The following is a 16,291-nucleotide window of genomic DNA, read 5'->3' on the forward strand; positions in this document are numbered from 1 at the left end:
TAGGTTTGTTGGTTTCCTTTTTTACACCAAATTCATTCAGCTATCCCCTAAGATTGATCATTCATTTGTATTTATTGTTCCCTGTCATGTGTCTAAGTGTCTCTATGCTCTTGGAAGAAGGAAAATTTGTAGCTAAATGCAACCAGCACTTTCTGAGGCTCTGCACACTGATTCTTGGGGTCAGATATGGTTCAGGCGCTTAACTAGGAGCGTCTACTCAGTGTAAAAACCAGGGGAACAGACTGGAGAAGGCATGGCCCAGCTGGGATGCTTCACAGCAGGAAATAAAGAGTGAGGAGAGAAACAGCATACAGAAAGAACACAAAATACATAGCTGAAAGGGCACACACACCTGTGGAAATTACATTCAATTGCTAACATCCCCATTTGAAGTTTACTTATTCAACAAATATTTTTTTGAATGTGCCATGGAAGATGGTAGGCATGCCAATTTGACACAGCTTCTGTTTTTATGCTTGCTTAAGGCGATTACAGTAGAGTACGACAAGTGCTCTGATGAAGAAAGTACTAGGTGCTCTGCTACCCAGATTTGGGGGTATCTGGAAAGGCTTTGTGGAGGCAGTGATGTTTAGACTTAGCTCTTCTCTGAAAGAAGGGTAGAGGGCAAGAATGGAGAAGAGCACATGCAGAGGTATAGAGCCAAGAGTCATGTTTGAGGAACTACCAGTGGTTCCCTGTGGCCAGAGCATAGAATTTGAACAGTGTGGTTGGTAAAGGTAGGAAATAAACAACTTGTGGCCAAAGAAGGAATGGCCTTCTTAGCAACATTCACACATTCAATTTATCCTAAGGGCGATGGAAAACTAAAATTTTTAAGCAGAGCATGACAGGATCAGGTATCTGTTTTGAAAAGATCACCCTGTGATGTGAGCACACATACATAATCTAAGTAAATGGCTTTGGTGGTTTGAACTAGGATGGTGCAGCTGGGAATGGGAGAGGAGTGGACAGGCTGGGGACATGGTCAACATTAGATGAGGGGGAAAGGGAAGGGAATGGAGAGGAAGAGCTCTCCAAGTTAGATAACTCAAAGGTATCCAACTTGGAGAATGAAGATGAACAAAGGAAATACAAAACTAGGGAAAAAATAATTCAGTTTTGGCCTGTAGAATATTAGACTGGAACAGGCACCAGAGGAAGGGAGTCCTTATTGTGGTGGACTTGGAATCTGAAGATCTGGGTATACAAAATGTTGAACAACGGAGGGTTGGGGAAATTAATTATGGTCACCATCCATTTTGAAATATCATGCATTCCGTACAATTGTTTTGGAACAATATTCAGTGGCACGGGAAAACACTTATAATAAAATGTAAGCATACTACAAAACAATATGAGCCATTTTTTGTCAAACGTATATCTAGGAGGAAAGTGATAAAATTAACTCTGACGTGGGATTCTCCCCCTCCCACCAATGACAATACAAAGAGGTTGCATTGCTTTTAGAAACTGGAAAAGTTTTTTATTTTTTAATTTTTTTCCCCCAAAGAAGTTTGTTGGCTTTGCCATTTATTGGTTTCGGCCCTGGCCAGTCGCGGAATTCCCCGATTTCTGAGGACCCATATTCCAGTACTACCTCAGCCCCTCGGAGGGTGTGGCCCCGGAGGTATGAGGCCCAGGAAAAGGCTGGCAGTGGTGAGGCCGCCTCTACCTCTGGCAAGCATAGCGTCTGAACCGGAGGGTCTGCCAAGGGATCCCAAGGCAGAGGTAGCCACACGCTGGGAAGCGCTCAGAGCCAAAACCTTCCCTGCTGATAACGCACCGGGTGGCCACATGAAGGGTCAAGAAGCTGGCCTTAGAGACCACCGGGACCGCAGAGAGTCCGGAGGGCGGGAGGCTGGGGGTCGCCTCCAGCCGCCTTCCCAAACTTCGGCCCCAAGGTAGCCAGTAGGGAACCGCGCCAGCCCGCGCGCCGGGGCAGCTTCTGGTTGACTGACGGGAGGTGGGAATGTGGGCGGAGCCTCACGCGTGAGCTGTGATTGGAGCAACCAACACCTCCCGGAGAGAGAAGAGGCGAGCCAGTGAGGGATGTGCAGAGGCGGGTGCTCAAAGTCTTCTACGTGATTGGTTATTAGCGGAGTTTTGATGATTGGCAGGCGATAGACAGCTGTCGGAAATCGCCTTGGCTTCGCCCATTGGCATCCCGCGAGAGTAGGCGGGATTGGTCCATGGTGTGGTGCCTATGATTAGCTGGTAGCTGAGAGGGTGGTGGGGAGAGAGCGGTGGAGGGGGTGTTGGCGGGGGCAGCGACTTCCTCATTGTTATTGGCTGGTGAGATGAGTGGGGGTGGTACGAAGGCCCAGCGCAGCCTTTGGATTGGTGGACGCTGGGCTGAGTGACAGGCAAGGGGTGAGCTGCGCGACCAGCGGTTTGTTTTTCGGAGCGTTCCTGAGGTGGAGAACGGTGGCCGGACGGAACGACTGAGGGACTGAGGGACTGAGGGACTGGCGCGCGGGCGGGCGGAGCAGCGCCGCCGAGGCCGGGCTGGGCCGAGCCGTGGAGCGCCGGGGGATGTAGCGGGCCACCCTGCCCATGCCACAGCGCCCGGCCGCGGGCGGAGCCGGAGCCGGAGCCTGGGGAGGCGGCGGGGGCCCCGAGCGCAGCCCGCGCCCCCCGCGCGGAGCCAGGCCCGCTGCCGTCCCCGCCGCCCAGGCCCCCGGCATGCAGCCCCGGCTGCGGAGGTGACACTCGGGCCCGAACCGCCGCCGCCGCCATCGCCACCATGGGTGAGTGTCGCCACCGCCCCGGCCTGTGCCCGCGCTACTTCGCGTCGCCCCGCCCCGGGCTGAGGGGAGGAGGACCCTGGGCCGCCGCCTGACAGGCATGGACAGCCCGCCGGGCCGGGGCTGCGGAGCGCCGGAGCCCGCCCGCCCGGCTCGCGGCTCCACGGGCCGGCCTGGGGTTCTGGCTCCCCTGGCCCGCCGAGGCGGTCCCGGCTGGCGGAACTCATCGGCAGCCTCCTTCCGGGCCGCGCGGCGGGCGCATCCCGAGGAAGCGGCGGCCGGATCGAGGGCCGGTGCTTGGCGGGGCAGCCCCCTCCGGCCTGAGCGAGCCGGACCGCGAGCCCGAGGGCGGGGGAGCGAGAGCGCAGTGTGGGGCCCCGGCTGGAGGCTGGTGCAGGCCCAGCTGCTGTTGTGTCTTTCCCTTGATTTGCTTTTTTTTCCTGCCTGTGTCATTTCCTTCCCTTTGCTCACACAGGCCGGCCTGTGAGCGTTCCCGGGGCTTGCTCTCCAGCCCCGTGCGTGCCCCAGCGCGAGGGGGAGGGGGCGTGCGGGGAGATAGGCTGGGAGGTGATTAAAATGGCAATCACTGTTAACAGCAGCGCGGTTGAGAAATGCGAGCTGCGCGCACGTTGATGGAGGCTAGGAATCGGTCGGGTGCAGCCAGTTATAAATCACACCCTACTTTTTGAAAAATCCGGATGCAGTGTTTTGCATCCATTATTTTTATCTTGCGGTATCCCTGAAATTATGTAACTTTTGAGGGAAGCATTCGTTTCACGAAAGAATCTCTATGAAATCATTTTCTTTTTATCAATATTTGCAATTTATGTTGTGAAGCTATAATTTAGGAAAAGCTTTTAATGCCTTCCACATAGCATTTAAACTGAATTATATTTCATGTCACTTTTGGTAACTCGGCAAATAACTATTGGATTAGATTAGGAAGAAAATAACATTTTAGATGTACTTTGCTTGTCTTGTTGGATCGGTTACTGTGATACCGTGGTGTGCGATCGCAAGCCTTGCAAAGTATTTTATATTGTCCTAAATACAAGGGGGTAAACTTCAGTGAAAGAAACCTTTGCACAACCATTCATTGCCTCTGAAAGGCCCCATGTGAAGAGGGCACGTTAATGTTTGCTTTGCCCTATAGCAAGGTCAGGTCATTTTTGTAGGAGGTTAAATGTATGCTTTGCCACGTTGGGCAGATACTCTTTTGCAGCCTTTTACACTCTGGGTTTGAATGAATTGCCTTGTTTTATTCCAGGCTGCTTGCTCCTCCTATAGTAAGGGATGAGTTTATTCACTTGCTGGGTACTGTTTCCTTCCCATGCTTTACTTCAAAAGTGCTTGTTGCTCTTCTGTGGAAAGTGCCCTGTGACACTAAGAAAAGGAATCCAGTAAGGCCTGGCTTTTAAATATAAAATCTAACAAATACTTATCGAACATTTACTATAAATGGGGCACATATTTTTTCCTGTTCTTTTTAGACTTCAAGCATTTATCTTGTGTTCTGCAATTTAATGATTGAACTAAATCTTTGAATTAATTCGCGAACCTATATTTGTGATAGTCTTTCTAGTAAATCTTTCCTTTTTGTCTTTTGGGGACAGTCTTAAGTCTCAAAAAGGAGTGCGAAATAGTTAAGGGTGTGCAGACCTCCCATTCCTCCCTTTATTGACTGCTAAACCAGTTAGAGTGCCCAGATGTGTTGATTATGTTTCATTGTCTAACATAAAAATAGATGTCAGTCTGTTTTTACATTTCAAGACATTTTTTAAAAGTTTAAGTGCGTGAGTTTATTGGCTGACAGTGATGGGGAGGAAAGGAACTACATAGGTATGGCCCAGAGTACCAAAGAAAAAAGGACCAGGATCTCAGTGTCTTCTCATTTGTTCCAAGTGTCAGTTTTACATGAAGAAACTAAGTTACCTAGTGGCTGCAGTATATTAGGCAACCTGTTTAAGAACCACTGCCTGGCTTTCTTCAGCACTTTCCCCCCATACCATTCTCTTTCTTTTTTGGTAGATAACCTTGACATACAGAGCTAATAGTGAATTCTCCCTGAACCTGGCTCTTTAATTTGCTCACCAAGGTTATGTGTACACACACATACAGTCTCTCTCTTAAATACTAGTTTCCATTTTGGTGATATTAATGATGAGAATTCAAGTTCCCAGTCTGGTTAGTTTGTTTTAGTTGCTAAATAAACTCAAGGGTTGATAAGAGAGAAACATAGATTTATTAATATTTTCATTACACCCATTAAACTCCAGTCCAGGAGAAAAGGAATATAACTATCTGAGTCCCTGCAGGTTCTTTGGTTAACAGTCATATTTTCCTGAGCTCTTCTACGTCCCAGACTCAAGCCTATTTGACAACTTGGGTTGGTAGTAAAAACACGTCAGATTTTATGTTGGCTGTTAGCCCCAGTAAATTTCTAATGGAAACTACACATCCCTGTAAATAATAGGAAATATTTTTCTTTTTGGCTTTGATACTATGTGGTTAATAAAACAATTGGGAGTGACTGGTCATTTTTTTTTTTTCGGTCATACTAGAATTCTCTTCTAGTTTTAGCAAATACTGTTAATGCCCAGGATTAATTTACTAGTGTTCATTTGGACTTTTTATTAAATGCAATATGACACTTAGTGGGAAATATTACTGAAACATATGCAACAACTTGGAAATGTTACAGGAATCTAGTGAACTGAGTGTAGGATTAAAGATGGTGTTGTTCTGTTTTGATGACTTGATTTGAAGTCAGAACCATTGTGATTTAGAGACATCCATCCATCTCCAGGGTTCCCAGGCTGTTAGGAGCTCCCAGTTAGACCAGTCTCCTTTTAGTTTGGGTAGAATTTGACCACCTGTGTAGATTCCGAATAGTTAGCAACTGTTTTCATGGAAATTGGAATCACAGTATAATGAATCAATACGGCAATGTCACAACTAATATTAAAGAGCTCTTAATATCCCGGAAAAATAAACACTAGAATTTGACTTTGAGATTTAGCAAAGGTTCAACCATGTCCTTGAAGGAAAAAAGTTTCTTGTGACTTGAGAATTGGGCCTTTTTGCTTATCTTTACTATCAAATGATGTTCACTTAGGTATGGACAGGATGGAGGTACTGGGAGTATGGAAAATACGAACAGTAAGATGTAGTAAATCTGACTCAAGGAGAGTCCGAAGCACAGCATCTCTGTGATCAGACCATCTGCCAGAGTAGGCAAGATAAAGAAATAAAATTATTAGTTAAGTGAAAACAAAGATTTAAATATTACTTTGGAGATTTGTATATATGGAAAAGAGAGTGTCTGGCATAGTAAACAAACATCATGTAGGACAACAATGTTCACTGAAGGCTGTGGTGCTTCTGGAAACTTTTCTGGGTTTTTGTCCAAGGGAATTCATAAGACCCTCCTTTTAGGTAAGGTAATGGCTAGGTCTGAAAGAGTGACTTCCTGATGGAGTTAAAGAGAGAGGAGTATGTTACCTGGTAGCCCCATAGATACCTTAGGTCAGAGTATTGGGAAAAAAAAAAGTACATGCTGCTGGATAATAATGGATTGCTGTCTGCTTAAGACTGCTTAAGAGTTTCCACTTTTTAAGCCTGAACTCTAATCCTTGTTACATAGAACCCTTCTTTTTCTATTTTGTATGAATACTCCCCTTTAGATTCTTAACTTCTTATTTTCTAGAACTAACTTCTTCCTCTGTGCTTCTTCCTGGTAGCTTTTAAGTGTATCAGGCCACCCCCATCTTCAGGAAATCTTTCCAAGGTTATAGCACACTATTACCCCTGCCTCAACTTCTTCACATGTAAAGTTTACAAATGAACTGTTGATTCCCACTACTTCCAGTTTCCTTTTAATCTCCAGCTTCTTGATTCCCTTTAAAATTTTGTCTCTGCCTCTCCCACTCTATTAGACGTGCTTGGCCTATGTCTGCCACTTTGCTCTTGGCTTCAGTGATGTGACTCTTTTGTTTTTTCCCAATCTTCTTAAAGGATTCTTTGCTAACATACTTTCTTTCTACCATACTTGGTAAGGGTTACAATTCACTGAGAATCAGTCCCTTTTTTCCCCTCCCTCTACCCCTCACTTGCATTCATGTCCTTTCTCCTCCTTAGTTCATTTTTTAAAGCTCTCCTGCATAGCTGAAACAGCTTGCCTTTCTGAAAGAATCTTTAATCTGTTAATATGTAAAATCATCTAGAGAACCTCTTGCTACTGACACTATAAAAATATATATATACACGTGTGTTTATGTACTTTTGTATACCATCTAATTCAGTCTCTTCATTTGTATAACATCGTATTTGTGTGTTGTTTATCCTTTTACTAGTGTTCGAATACCTTAAAGTGTCTTTCAGAACTAACATATAATACATGCTGGGTACTCAGTAAATGGTTATTGTTAATGATTAATAAAAATTCAGGTATAAAATTAAATATTAGGTTAAGTAAGTGGCCTTCAGTCTTTTCCCATTGACCTTTTCCCATTCATAATAATAATAGCCAGAATTTTTTAGCGTTACTGTTAGGTACCATGAAAAATAATTTGTAAGTTTTTTTTCTCTTAACTCTCACAGCAACTATATGAAATAATGCTTTATTTTCTCTATTTTAAAACTGAGGAAATTGAAATCTAGGGAGAATACATGATTTGTTCAAGGCCTCCTTAAGCCCAGGTCTTTCAGACTCCAAAGTCCATTAATTGACTGCTGCACTCTAAGAAAGCTGCTAATTGTTTTCAAGAGTTTTATTTGTTTGTTTTTATTTTTTAAAGAATCCCGCACTGGAGTGCTGATAATTCAGTTAAAATCTCAATCCAGGAAGAAATACCTAAAAGAGCCACTTGATTTACTTCCTGCCTTTATCCATGTCCTCACTTTGAAGTATCAGTTTTAAGTACCTGTCCGCCTCTAGTGATGTATTCAACTTTGACACAAAATCAGAGTCTATAACCCTGTTTCACTTGTGTCAGTTGTCTGGAATTTCAAGAGATAGTGCCAAACTATTCCTCTAGTGTATTCTCAGTACTAGAGCTACCAAACAAGTTTATCCATTAAGTAATGCCAGGAATTGGTTAGCTTCCTGGAAACAGAATTTGTCAACCTGATAAACCAGCTCTTATAATAGCATCATCTTATACAGAATTAGAAACAACTTTTCTAGTCTACTTGTCATGGATTTCACTTGACAAGTGTGTGCGTATTTCTCTCTGTGTGTATTCACATCTATCTTGGTTCAATATCTGAGCTGAGACAACCGAAATTCTCAGTTCAAAGGGTAGTTACTTTGATACTGAAAATTCCATGCATTCTGCTGTTAGAAATATCACTGAATGGTCCTCAAAAAACACCTATCTATTTGTAATCCCCCTTATTTTGATCATAACTTACTGTGACAGTCGGCCCAGTAATTTTACATATATGTTGTATTTAATAATATATAAGCCAATTTAATACATGTGTGTGTGCGTATGCCAGTCTTTTTCTTAGCTTAGATGTTGGGAGGTTTAAGTACAAAACAAAAACCAAGCAAGTTCGCTTTCTTTAAGGACTCTATAGGTAAATTGTTAGAAAATATGAACTAATTGATAAAATATATGTGTTTTAATTTTGACAGATGTCTTTTAGTAAGTACCAACTTCCTCCTCATTCGTTATTCCATTTACCTCATTCTTTTGGTACTACAACTATATTACTCTCATACATACTTTTGTATATGTTCTGAAGTGGAATTAGATGGGACGTTATTCTATTCGTGTTTTCTTGCAAGTTTTAAATCTAATTTTGCTTTTTATGAGCAAGCAAAAACCTCTTCATGGGCACCCTTCTTCTTTTCCTGCATCTCTTCCAAGGGCATTTGGGACTTCTGAGCAGATTTGGTTTAGGAAGTGGAGAGAGACAAATGGCATAATTTTATTTCCTAACTTTATGCTCTTCTTTCCTTTCCATATTTGAATATTTCCAGTGGACAATGATAAAGGGCAGAAGATAGGCACTCTCCTTGGGTGGAGACTTTTGTACTTGATTCTTTTAAGGTGTGCCCTAAGTCCCCAAGTGACTCACCACCAAAGCAAGTATAACAGCTCATCCCTCATGTTCTTTTCCAGATCAACAAATTTACTTATTTTCAACTCCCAGATGCTATTTGAGCAGACAAGGATCTCTTGAAGGACTGGGGAGAATTTTGCAAAACATGGAATTGGTTTGGTTTGGGTTCTGGGTTTTGGCCAGTTGTCTTCAGTGAATGAGGACTCTAGTACTCTTTGATATTTCAAGAAAAGGGGATTACAAGTAATGCCAATAAAAACACAGGCAATGCCTACTTGGTCAATTAGGGAAGAAAAACAATAACACTGCCTTTTGACTTCCCTATGAGAAGCAAAAGGCCTAGAAAATTGTAAAGAGTTGGGAGGAGGGCATTCAAAGGCTATATAGGCTTATAAGACAACTTCTGTTCCAAATAGCTACCTGAGGTCCTTGTTTGGTACCTTTTAAAATGTACCCTCCCGCATATGATACTTTAAAATTAAGTATGCGACTGACTGTCCCATCATCAGCTCTCCATGAATTCATCTTTTCACTCAGTAACCTACTACACTGTGCTCTGTTGTTCTTCAGTTCACTCCAACTTTTCATCTGGTTGAGTTTTTTTCCTGGTTGAGTTTCTCTGGCACTGAAGAATTGCGAGAGAAACTGGCAAGGGAGCACCTCCTTTGCCCCCAGTAAATTGGTAAATATTGCTGCCAGAGATCTGATTAGAGTGCTATTAAGAATCCAATAAAATTCAAGCCACTATAGTCTTACCTAAGTTATCTACTTTTAAGAGACATCAAATTCATATAATTATAGTTATAGGGTCTGTCATTTTACCTGGGCAGAAGTCCCCGATCCTGAGTGTTAGTAATGTAATTTGTGAAAAGTACTTTGCTGGTCTATGTTAAAATATCTTAACTCATGTGCACTCTTTCATTGTAGATGAACAGGAGGCATTGAACTCGATCATGAAGGATCTGGTGGCCCTCCAGATGAGCCGACGTCCCCGGGTGTCTGGATATGAGACCATGAAGAACAAAGACACGGGTCACCCAAATAGGCAGGTATGTGTGGCCCTGGCAGACTTAATGAAATTTGTTAGGGAAGGGTGTTCAGTTAGGAAATATTTGAGAAGCCAAGAATATTCTATACCAGGCTTGAATGCTATTGGCTCCCTCTTTTCACAGTCTGTTAAGTGGTAAGTGATATATATCAGCCAGATTAGGTCATGATCTGGTGTCGCAAAGCCTTGTGCACTTGACCTTGTGCGTAGTGTTTCATCTATGAATAATAATAATAATTCCTTTGTTTATGGGGAAAGTATTCATATAATTTTTCTTTTACTGATTATTTGGCAAATTTTATCCAGATTCATGATGCTTAACTCAGTAGATTTTTAACTACCTTTCAGTATGTACTCAGAAAAAATTAATTTTAGTATAAGCTTATGTAAAATATAATTAGTAAGGGAAATTTTTAAAAATAAACAGTCATATAATATATTCTAAAGGTAATAATGAGTGATTGTATTATTATTGTTGTTTATAGTTGTTCTCCCTTATTAACTCAGATAGTTGAGAGTGCCTATTTTACTGAGAGTTGTATGCTTCTTTAGGAAAACAGTTTTTGTTCTTGTTAACATTTAAACCTACATGCTCTTGAGAACATTCTCACCTGTGATGTCATTTACCTCCCTATTTCTTGGGTACTTTGACCTACAGAGAGGAATGAATGATGGGGAGCTTTTCCTCCCTGCTAGGTATCTGGTGCTATATCAGATGGCTGTGTTCAGTATGTTGGATGAAAATTTGTCCATGACATCTCCCTTGTGGTTCTCTTTGTTATCAGTTAAACTTTTCTCTCCTCATTTGCACCTTGTCTACCAATTCTTCAGAAATACCTACTCTGGCTATTAAAGAAAGTATAAGGCCCTAGAACTTCTGTCTGAAGTCTCCTAGATATAGCCTCCCAGAGTATTTCCTGCATTTAGGAAAATGAGGAACCCTGAGTCCTTTTGTTTCATGTAGTAACAGAAAGATTAGTTTAGAAAGCTGTTTTTATTTTTGTGGATGCCTTACAGAACTAGGAGAACAACAGAATAGGGCCCATTGTTGTACTATTTTCATACATTATTCTGTCTAATTGTGTGGGTTCTCGCTTGCTGTAATTTAGTTCTATTCAAAGCTGCTTTTGGAAGGAGCATTTTACCAGAAATGAGTCCCCTCCCCCCAGGCTTGAGCCTAATGACCTCACTTTCCTTCCTGTCTTCCTATGTGGAGTGTGCTTACTAACTCTGCTCCAGTCAGCTGATCTTTCTCCAAATGGGAATGTTAGCTTGGATATCAGTAGGTGAAAAGGGGAAGCTTTCTTGAGTTGAAAGGCCCAAAAGGACAGGCTTGGAAAAGGAGGGGTAGAGTGGTCCTTGAGTGATCCTTGAAGGGGGATTCCTTTTAGGAATCCTTCTGTCTAGAGCCTAACGTCTATTTTAAGAAAAGTCCTAATCTTTTACTGTGCCTGCTGCTGGTATTAGAGTAACGTTAGTGGTTATGAAGTAGAAGGCTGTGAAAGGATTGACTTCTGTTTAGGAAGTAATCGTAACAAGAGGTACTGGCTCTTTGGATCCACAATTTACTTGAATATCATCAAACTTTTCTGTTGCATGGAGGATACAAATTATTAACCTTAGTTTTTTGTTTTTAAAGAAAACACACAACAGCAGCAGCTCAGCCCTTCTGAACAGCCCCACAGTAACAACAAGCTCATATGCTGGGGCCAGTGAGAAAAAGAAATTTTTGGTAAGGAACCAAATTACCCATTAAAGCTAAAATGTGCTTTTAAACCTGATACTAGTGCTGGAAGAGTGTGGATTTCATTTCTTGGACAAGTCGTTTAAGTGGATTTGTAGGGAGCAGTATGTTCTATCACCATTTCTTACAACAATATTATTCATAAGCAGCCTCTCAGCATTGTTCAGTAAACTTTCTGTGATGATAGAAATGTTAGAGATTTGTGCTGTCTACTGTAGTAGCTGCTAGCCACACGTTGCTATTGAGCAACTGAGAAACTGAATTTTAAATTTTATTTAATTTTAAGATCTTAAATTTAAATAGCCACATGTGGCTAGTGGCTATTGTCTTGGACAGCACAACTTTATATATTTGTATAAGGCGCTACTGATTTGTTGGGCAAGAAATTGAGTACATGCTTAGAGATGTTTAACAATTCATTAACACATTCCTTCACACAGGTCATGAGCTTCCATGCATTGTCATAAACTTGTGAAGCTGTGGAATTAACTTGGCTGTTTAGAAATTGAAGCTCAAAATTTTATGCTAATATTGGATAAAAGGGCAATGAAAAGGTCAAGATAGCTTTTCCCCTTAATTAAGTCAAGTTTGTGGAATGGTCTCCCCTGGGAAGTGTAGCAGATGTTCAGCTTCTAACCGGGAAAAGTATTCTTCCTGAAAGCAGAAAGAGAGAGAAAGTCTCAATGAATGCATTTCTAGAAAGGATGGGGTGAAGTGGAGGTCGGGGGAACCTTTTGGGGGGAAAGGTGTTTACAGCGTAGTGTAATGAAAAAAGCCCAACCTAAGAGTGTGGACACATTAATAATCTGTTAACATAGGACTTTACAATTTACAGAGTGAATTTATTGTTGTTCTTGTTTTTGTTCACTTGGGCCCGGGATAGAATGAAACAGTTTTCTCTATCACCAGTTCTGCCAGAAGGTCCATGCTTAGAAGAGAGGAACGAAAGAGTAAAACCTAATTTAAATGGCTAAGAGATGTCAAATTGGGCTAAAGATTCAAATTGCAGAGTCCCAGTTGAAAGTAACCAAGTATTTTGGCCAGGAGGAAAAGGTCGTTTATTCAGGGGTGAGATGGTGCTGGCAGAGGCAAACAGCACTTGAGTGTGAAAATGGCAATGCTGGCTACAGGGTAGGATTGAGATTGGCACAGCTTCATGGGGCTCAAGCTTGCTATAGCAAGGAAAGCCAGAAGAGCTACAGATGCACTGACAAAACTTGGGACTGAGACCTAGAAGAACTGAAAAACCTAATTTAATATCTCTGCCTGGCAAGACTTCAGATATCCTGATCCTTAAGTAAACAAGCTAGGTGTAACTGATTGAAAAATAGAATGCTTTTGAGAACAGCTAAGCATCTGAGCAGCTGTGGAATTACATGGACAATAAATGAAGTGCTCAGCTATGAAGTATTTGCTAGGAGGTAGGATCTGTGTTTTCCTTCCTGTATATTAAGTCCCTGAAAGCCTACAGCCTAGTTAGAGCTGGCTGAACATTCTTAGATATATGGCACATCCTAAGTGTATCTGGGGCCTATGGACAGTTTCGCAGGCCTTGATGTGTAACATCCTTTTAACAGTCATAAATCAACTCAGTGCTTTATAACCAGCAGATGCTTATTTCTCCGTGAGGTTGACAGCTTAGTATAGTGAAAGAGCACTGGCCAAGAAGTCACTGAGTTGTTAATAATTCATTAGCATAGGCTTTTACAATTTACAGGACTTTCTACAACGGTTAACAATGATAACAACAACTATAAGCATGTATATAATACTCCTGGTCATAATAATTTGACTGTGGGTAAGTGTAATAACCTTTCTAAACATCAGTATTTCCATCAGAAATGTAGGGTTAATAATACCCACTGTGTCTTACCTCTTAAAGCTGTTTTAAGATCATGGACAGAATGTTGAGCATTTGCAAAACAAATGTTCAAATGTAAAGCGGTAATGATTACATCACATCTGTTATGTTCTGGCATTATGAGTATGCATAAGCTCTAGTGAAAACTTCTGACCAGAATTATGCATGCTGTCATGGTACCAAAAGGTACCAAAAGGGTTAAAGTTTTCTACCTTTATTGGGTTGTTGTTATTGTCTGTCTAACAGTCCTTCGCAAACTTCTGAAGCTAGCCTAATTTCTGAAGATCCCAGTGGGGAAAGAAATAGAATCATTATTTCCACAGATTCCTCTTTCTCTCAGATCATATCCAAGTGGTAGGTAGAGGCTTGAACAGAGAGCACAGGGTCTCTCAGTCTTACCTTCTAGATATTCACTAGTGGGAGCTTCAGAATGGGAAAGTTGCTTTCTTCACAGCAGGCATAAGTAGGACAGGGCTCTTGGAATCACGGTCAGTGATTTAGCAGACTGTCTTTTGCTTTTACTATGTTAGACCTGGCTCTTCAGGACTTCCTTTGTCTTTTAGGGGTTGTTGGTAAGATAGGCTGGCTAGTTTGAAAATAAAACATAAAGTGATACACAAGCCTGGTATGCTATTTTGTAAGAAGTTGCTTTATAATCATGTCTTCCACTGATCTCTTAGGACTTTCCCGAGTCACACTTACAAATAAAATTATTTTTTCGTGGCCCATTTCTTTTTCTTCTCATTTATTTTACTATCTTTGGCAAAATTAGGACTCTAATGCCAAAGACGTGGGAGCCATCAAAGGAATATAGCAAATACATGGAGAGGGAGCACTACAGAATCTGAGAGGGTACCAGGCCTGATGGCTAGCTGAGGCCTTCACCAGGTCGAATTAGTTCACAAACATTTGTTTAATAAACACTGTTCAATTTTTTTGGATTCTTGGAATCCTTCTTGGGTTACATGTTCAGTTGTTGAGTTTAGACTATGAGAAGTTCATTTCTACTTAAGTTTGGTGTCATCGTTGGTTACTCTTATTGGGCCCTGCTGATAGCTCAGCCTGGAGGCCTGCACTGTTCTCCTGGGCTTGGCTTTCATTATTCCTTTCACCAGATTAGCTGTGGTGGGTGGGGGACTTCAGCCTGCCTAGACCTGAATTTTTGTACTGTAACATTTTTCTCAGCAGCTGTGGCACCTCTCCATTTAGTTCAACTTGTGCCTATAATTAAGTTTCTTAGACATAACAAAAGAAATGTAAGTTATGTTTCCTATACCCTAGGAAGCATGCAGTTTTAATGGGAAATGATAAATTCATGAAAAAAAGCAACTATGGTAGAATGTAACTATGTATAAATGTATGGTACAGATAGTAGGTGTTACAGGAGGCCAGGAAAGTGATAGATGAACTTGTACTGAAGAACTTATGGAGTCAGTTCTAAAGGAGGTGGCACTTGAACTAGGCTGTAAAAGTTCAGTTAGGTAGAAAGGTAGAAGAGTGGCATTCTAGTTTGGGAAATTGAATGATTAAAGGCCTGGAGGAAGGAATGAATGTGGCATATTTCAGGAAATAGGGTGGACATTAATCTGTGTGGAGAGAGGGTTCCTGTTGAGAACAAACAAAGTGAAATGGTTAGGTAAACTGAATGAACTTAAATTCCAGAGGGCTTTGAATGAGAGCTGAGAATTTAGACTTTATTCCATAAAGACATGGGGATCACTGATTACTTTTTGAATAGGAAGGGACATGGTGAAAACAGTGGTTAAGATTATTGAACTTGTAGAGGAATGTAGAATGTTTTGGAAGGAGGGTGCAGGGAAGTACAGAGCTGCTTTAGGAATCCAGGAGTGAGGGGCTAAATGAGAGAGTGATGGTGGAGAGAATGGTCAGATATCTTATACTGGAGGCCTTTGAAGGGAGTATTAGAACTTGCTGTCTGACTATGAGGAGGAGAAAGAAAAGAATCAAGCAGAATTCAGAGGTTTGAGTTTGTAGCCAAGAGAGCAGTTGTACCAGTGTTAGAAATAGCAACACTAAGAGGGGAGACTAGTTTAGGAGGTAGTGGATGTAAACACATATGGCTAGGTTGAGTTTGAGATTACAGTGAAAAACTCAGATTGTGTGCATATATGTGTGTGTGCTTTCTGCATATCCACAGTCCCTTATCTGCAGTTCTGAAATCCAAACAGTACTGCAAACTAAAAGGTGCTCTTTCCTTCTTTCTTTCTTTCTTTCTTTCTTTCTTTCTTTCTTTCTTTCTTTCTTTCTTTCTTTCTTTCTTTCTTTCTTTCTTTCTTTCTTTCAAGTTTGTGACAAACCCTGGTCTGAATGAACACAGGGCTATTTTTAGTCTTTATTCTACTTATTGTGAATATTCATACTTTTCACTACAAAAACTAACTTGTGCTGTGTTAACAGATAAACCCTAAATCTTAGTGACTTAATACCATATGTCCAGTACAGAGAAGGGGAGGACAGTATCCTCCATAGTCACTTAGGGACCCTAATTGAGGATGGTTTCTCTGACTTGGGACATGTGGCTGCCAGGAAAGAGAGTCTAGAAACTCAGTTCTCTTCCCAGCTCTTGTTCAGAACTAGTCACAAAGCCCAAAACCAACTTCAAGAGAGGCTAAGTGGTGCAGAGGAGCACATGGAAACTTGCGAGCATTCTGCCTCTGCCATTGGAGCGCTGCCGCAGACACCTGCCCCCTGTGGGGAGCTATCATGTAATACATAGAATACGCTACCTCTTTAAATCCAAAAGTGCATTCCGAAACATTTTTGGCCCCAAGGGATTTGGCTAAAGGATAGTTAGACCTGTGTTA

The 16,291-nt window shown here is 41.7% G+C and overlaps 1 protein-coding gene across 4 annotated transcripts in view; it reads left to right on the top strand.

Moving 5' to 3' along the window:
* The first annotated feature begins 2,397 nt into the window (after window positions 1-2,397).
* The window catches only part of MAP3K3 (mitogen-activated protein kinase kinase kinase 3), a 52,192-nt gene continuing 38,298 nt past the window's right edge, over window positions 2,398-16,291 (top strand). The window contains exons 1-3 of one of the 4 annotated variants that reach the window (XM_036222377.1): window positions 2,398-2,747; window positions 9,741-9,862; window positions 11,501-11,593. In XM_036222377.1, the coding sequence (XP_036078270.1) occupies window positions 2,744-2,747; window positions 9,741-9,862; window positions 11,501-11,593 (219 nt within the window). In that variant the 5' untranslated portion in view covers window positions 2,398-2,743. The remainder of the gene's footprint in view (window positions 2,748-9,740; window positions 9,863-11,500; window positions 11,594-16,291) is intronic. The other 3 variants (XM_016128477.2, XM_016128482.2, XM_036222378.1) reach the window with 3 other exon arrangements.

This window comes from Rousettus aegyptiacus, unplaced genomic scaffold (genome assembly GCF_014176215.1).
Source record: "Rousettus aegyptiacus isolate mRouAeg1 unplaced genomic scaffold, mRouAeg1.p scaffold_m13_p_6, whole genome shotgun sequence".
Lineage (NCBI taxonomy): Eukaryota > Metazoa > Chordata > Mammalia > Chiroptera > Pteropodidae > Rousettus > Rousettus aegyptiacus.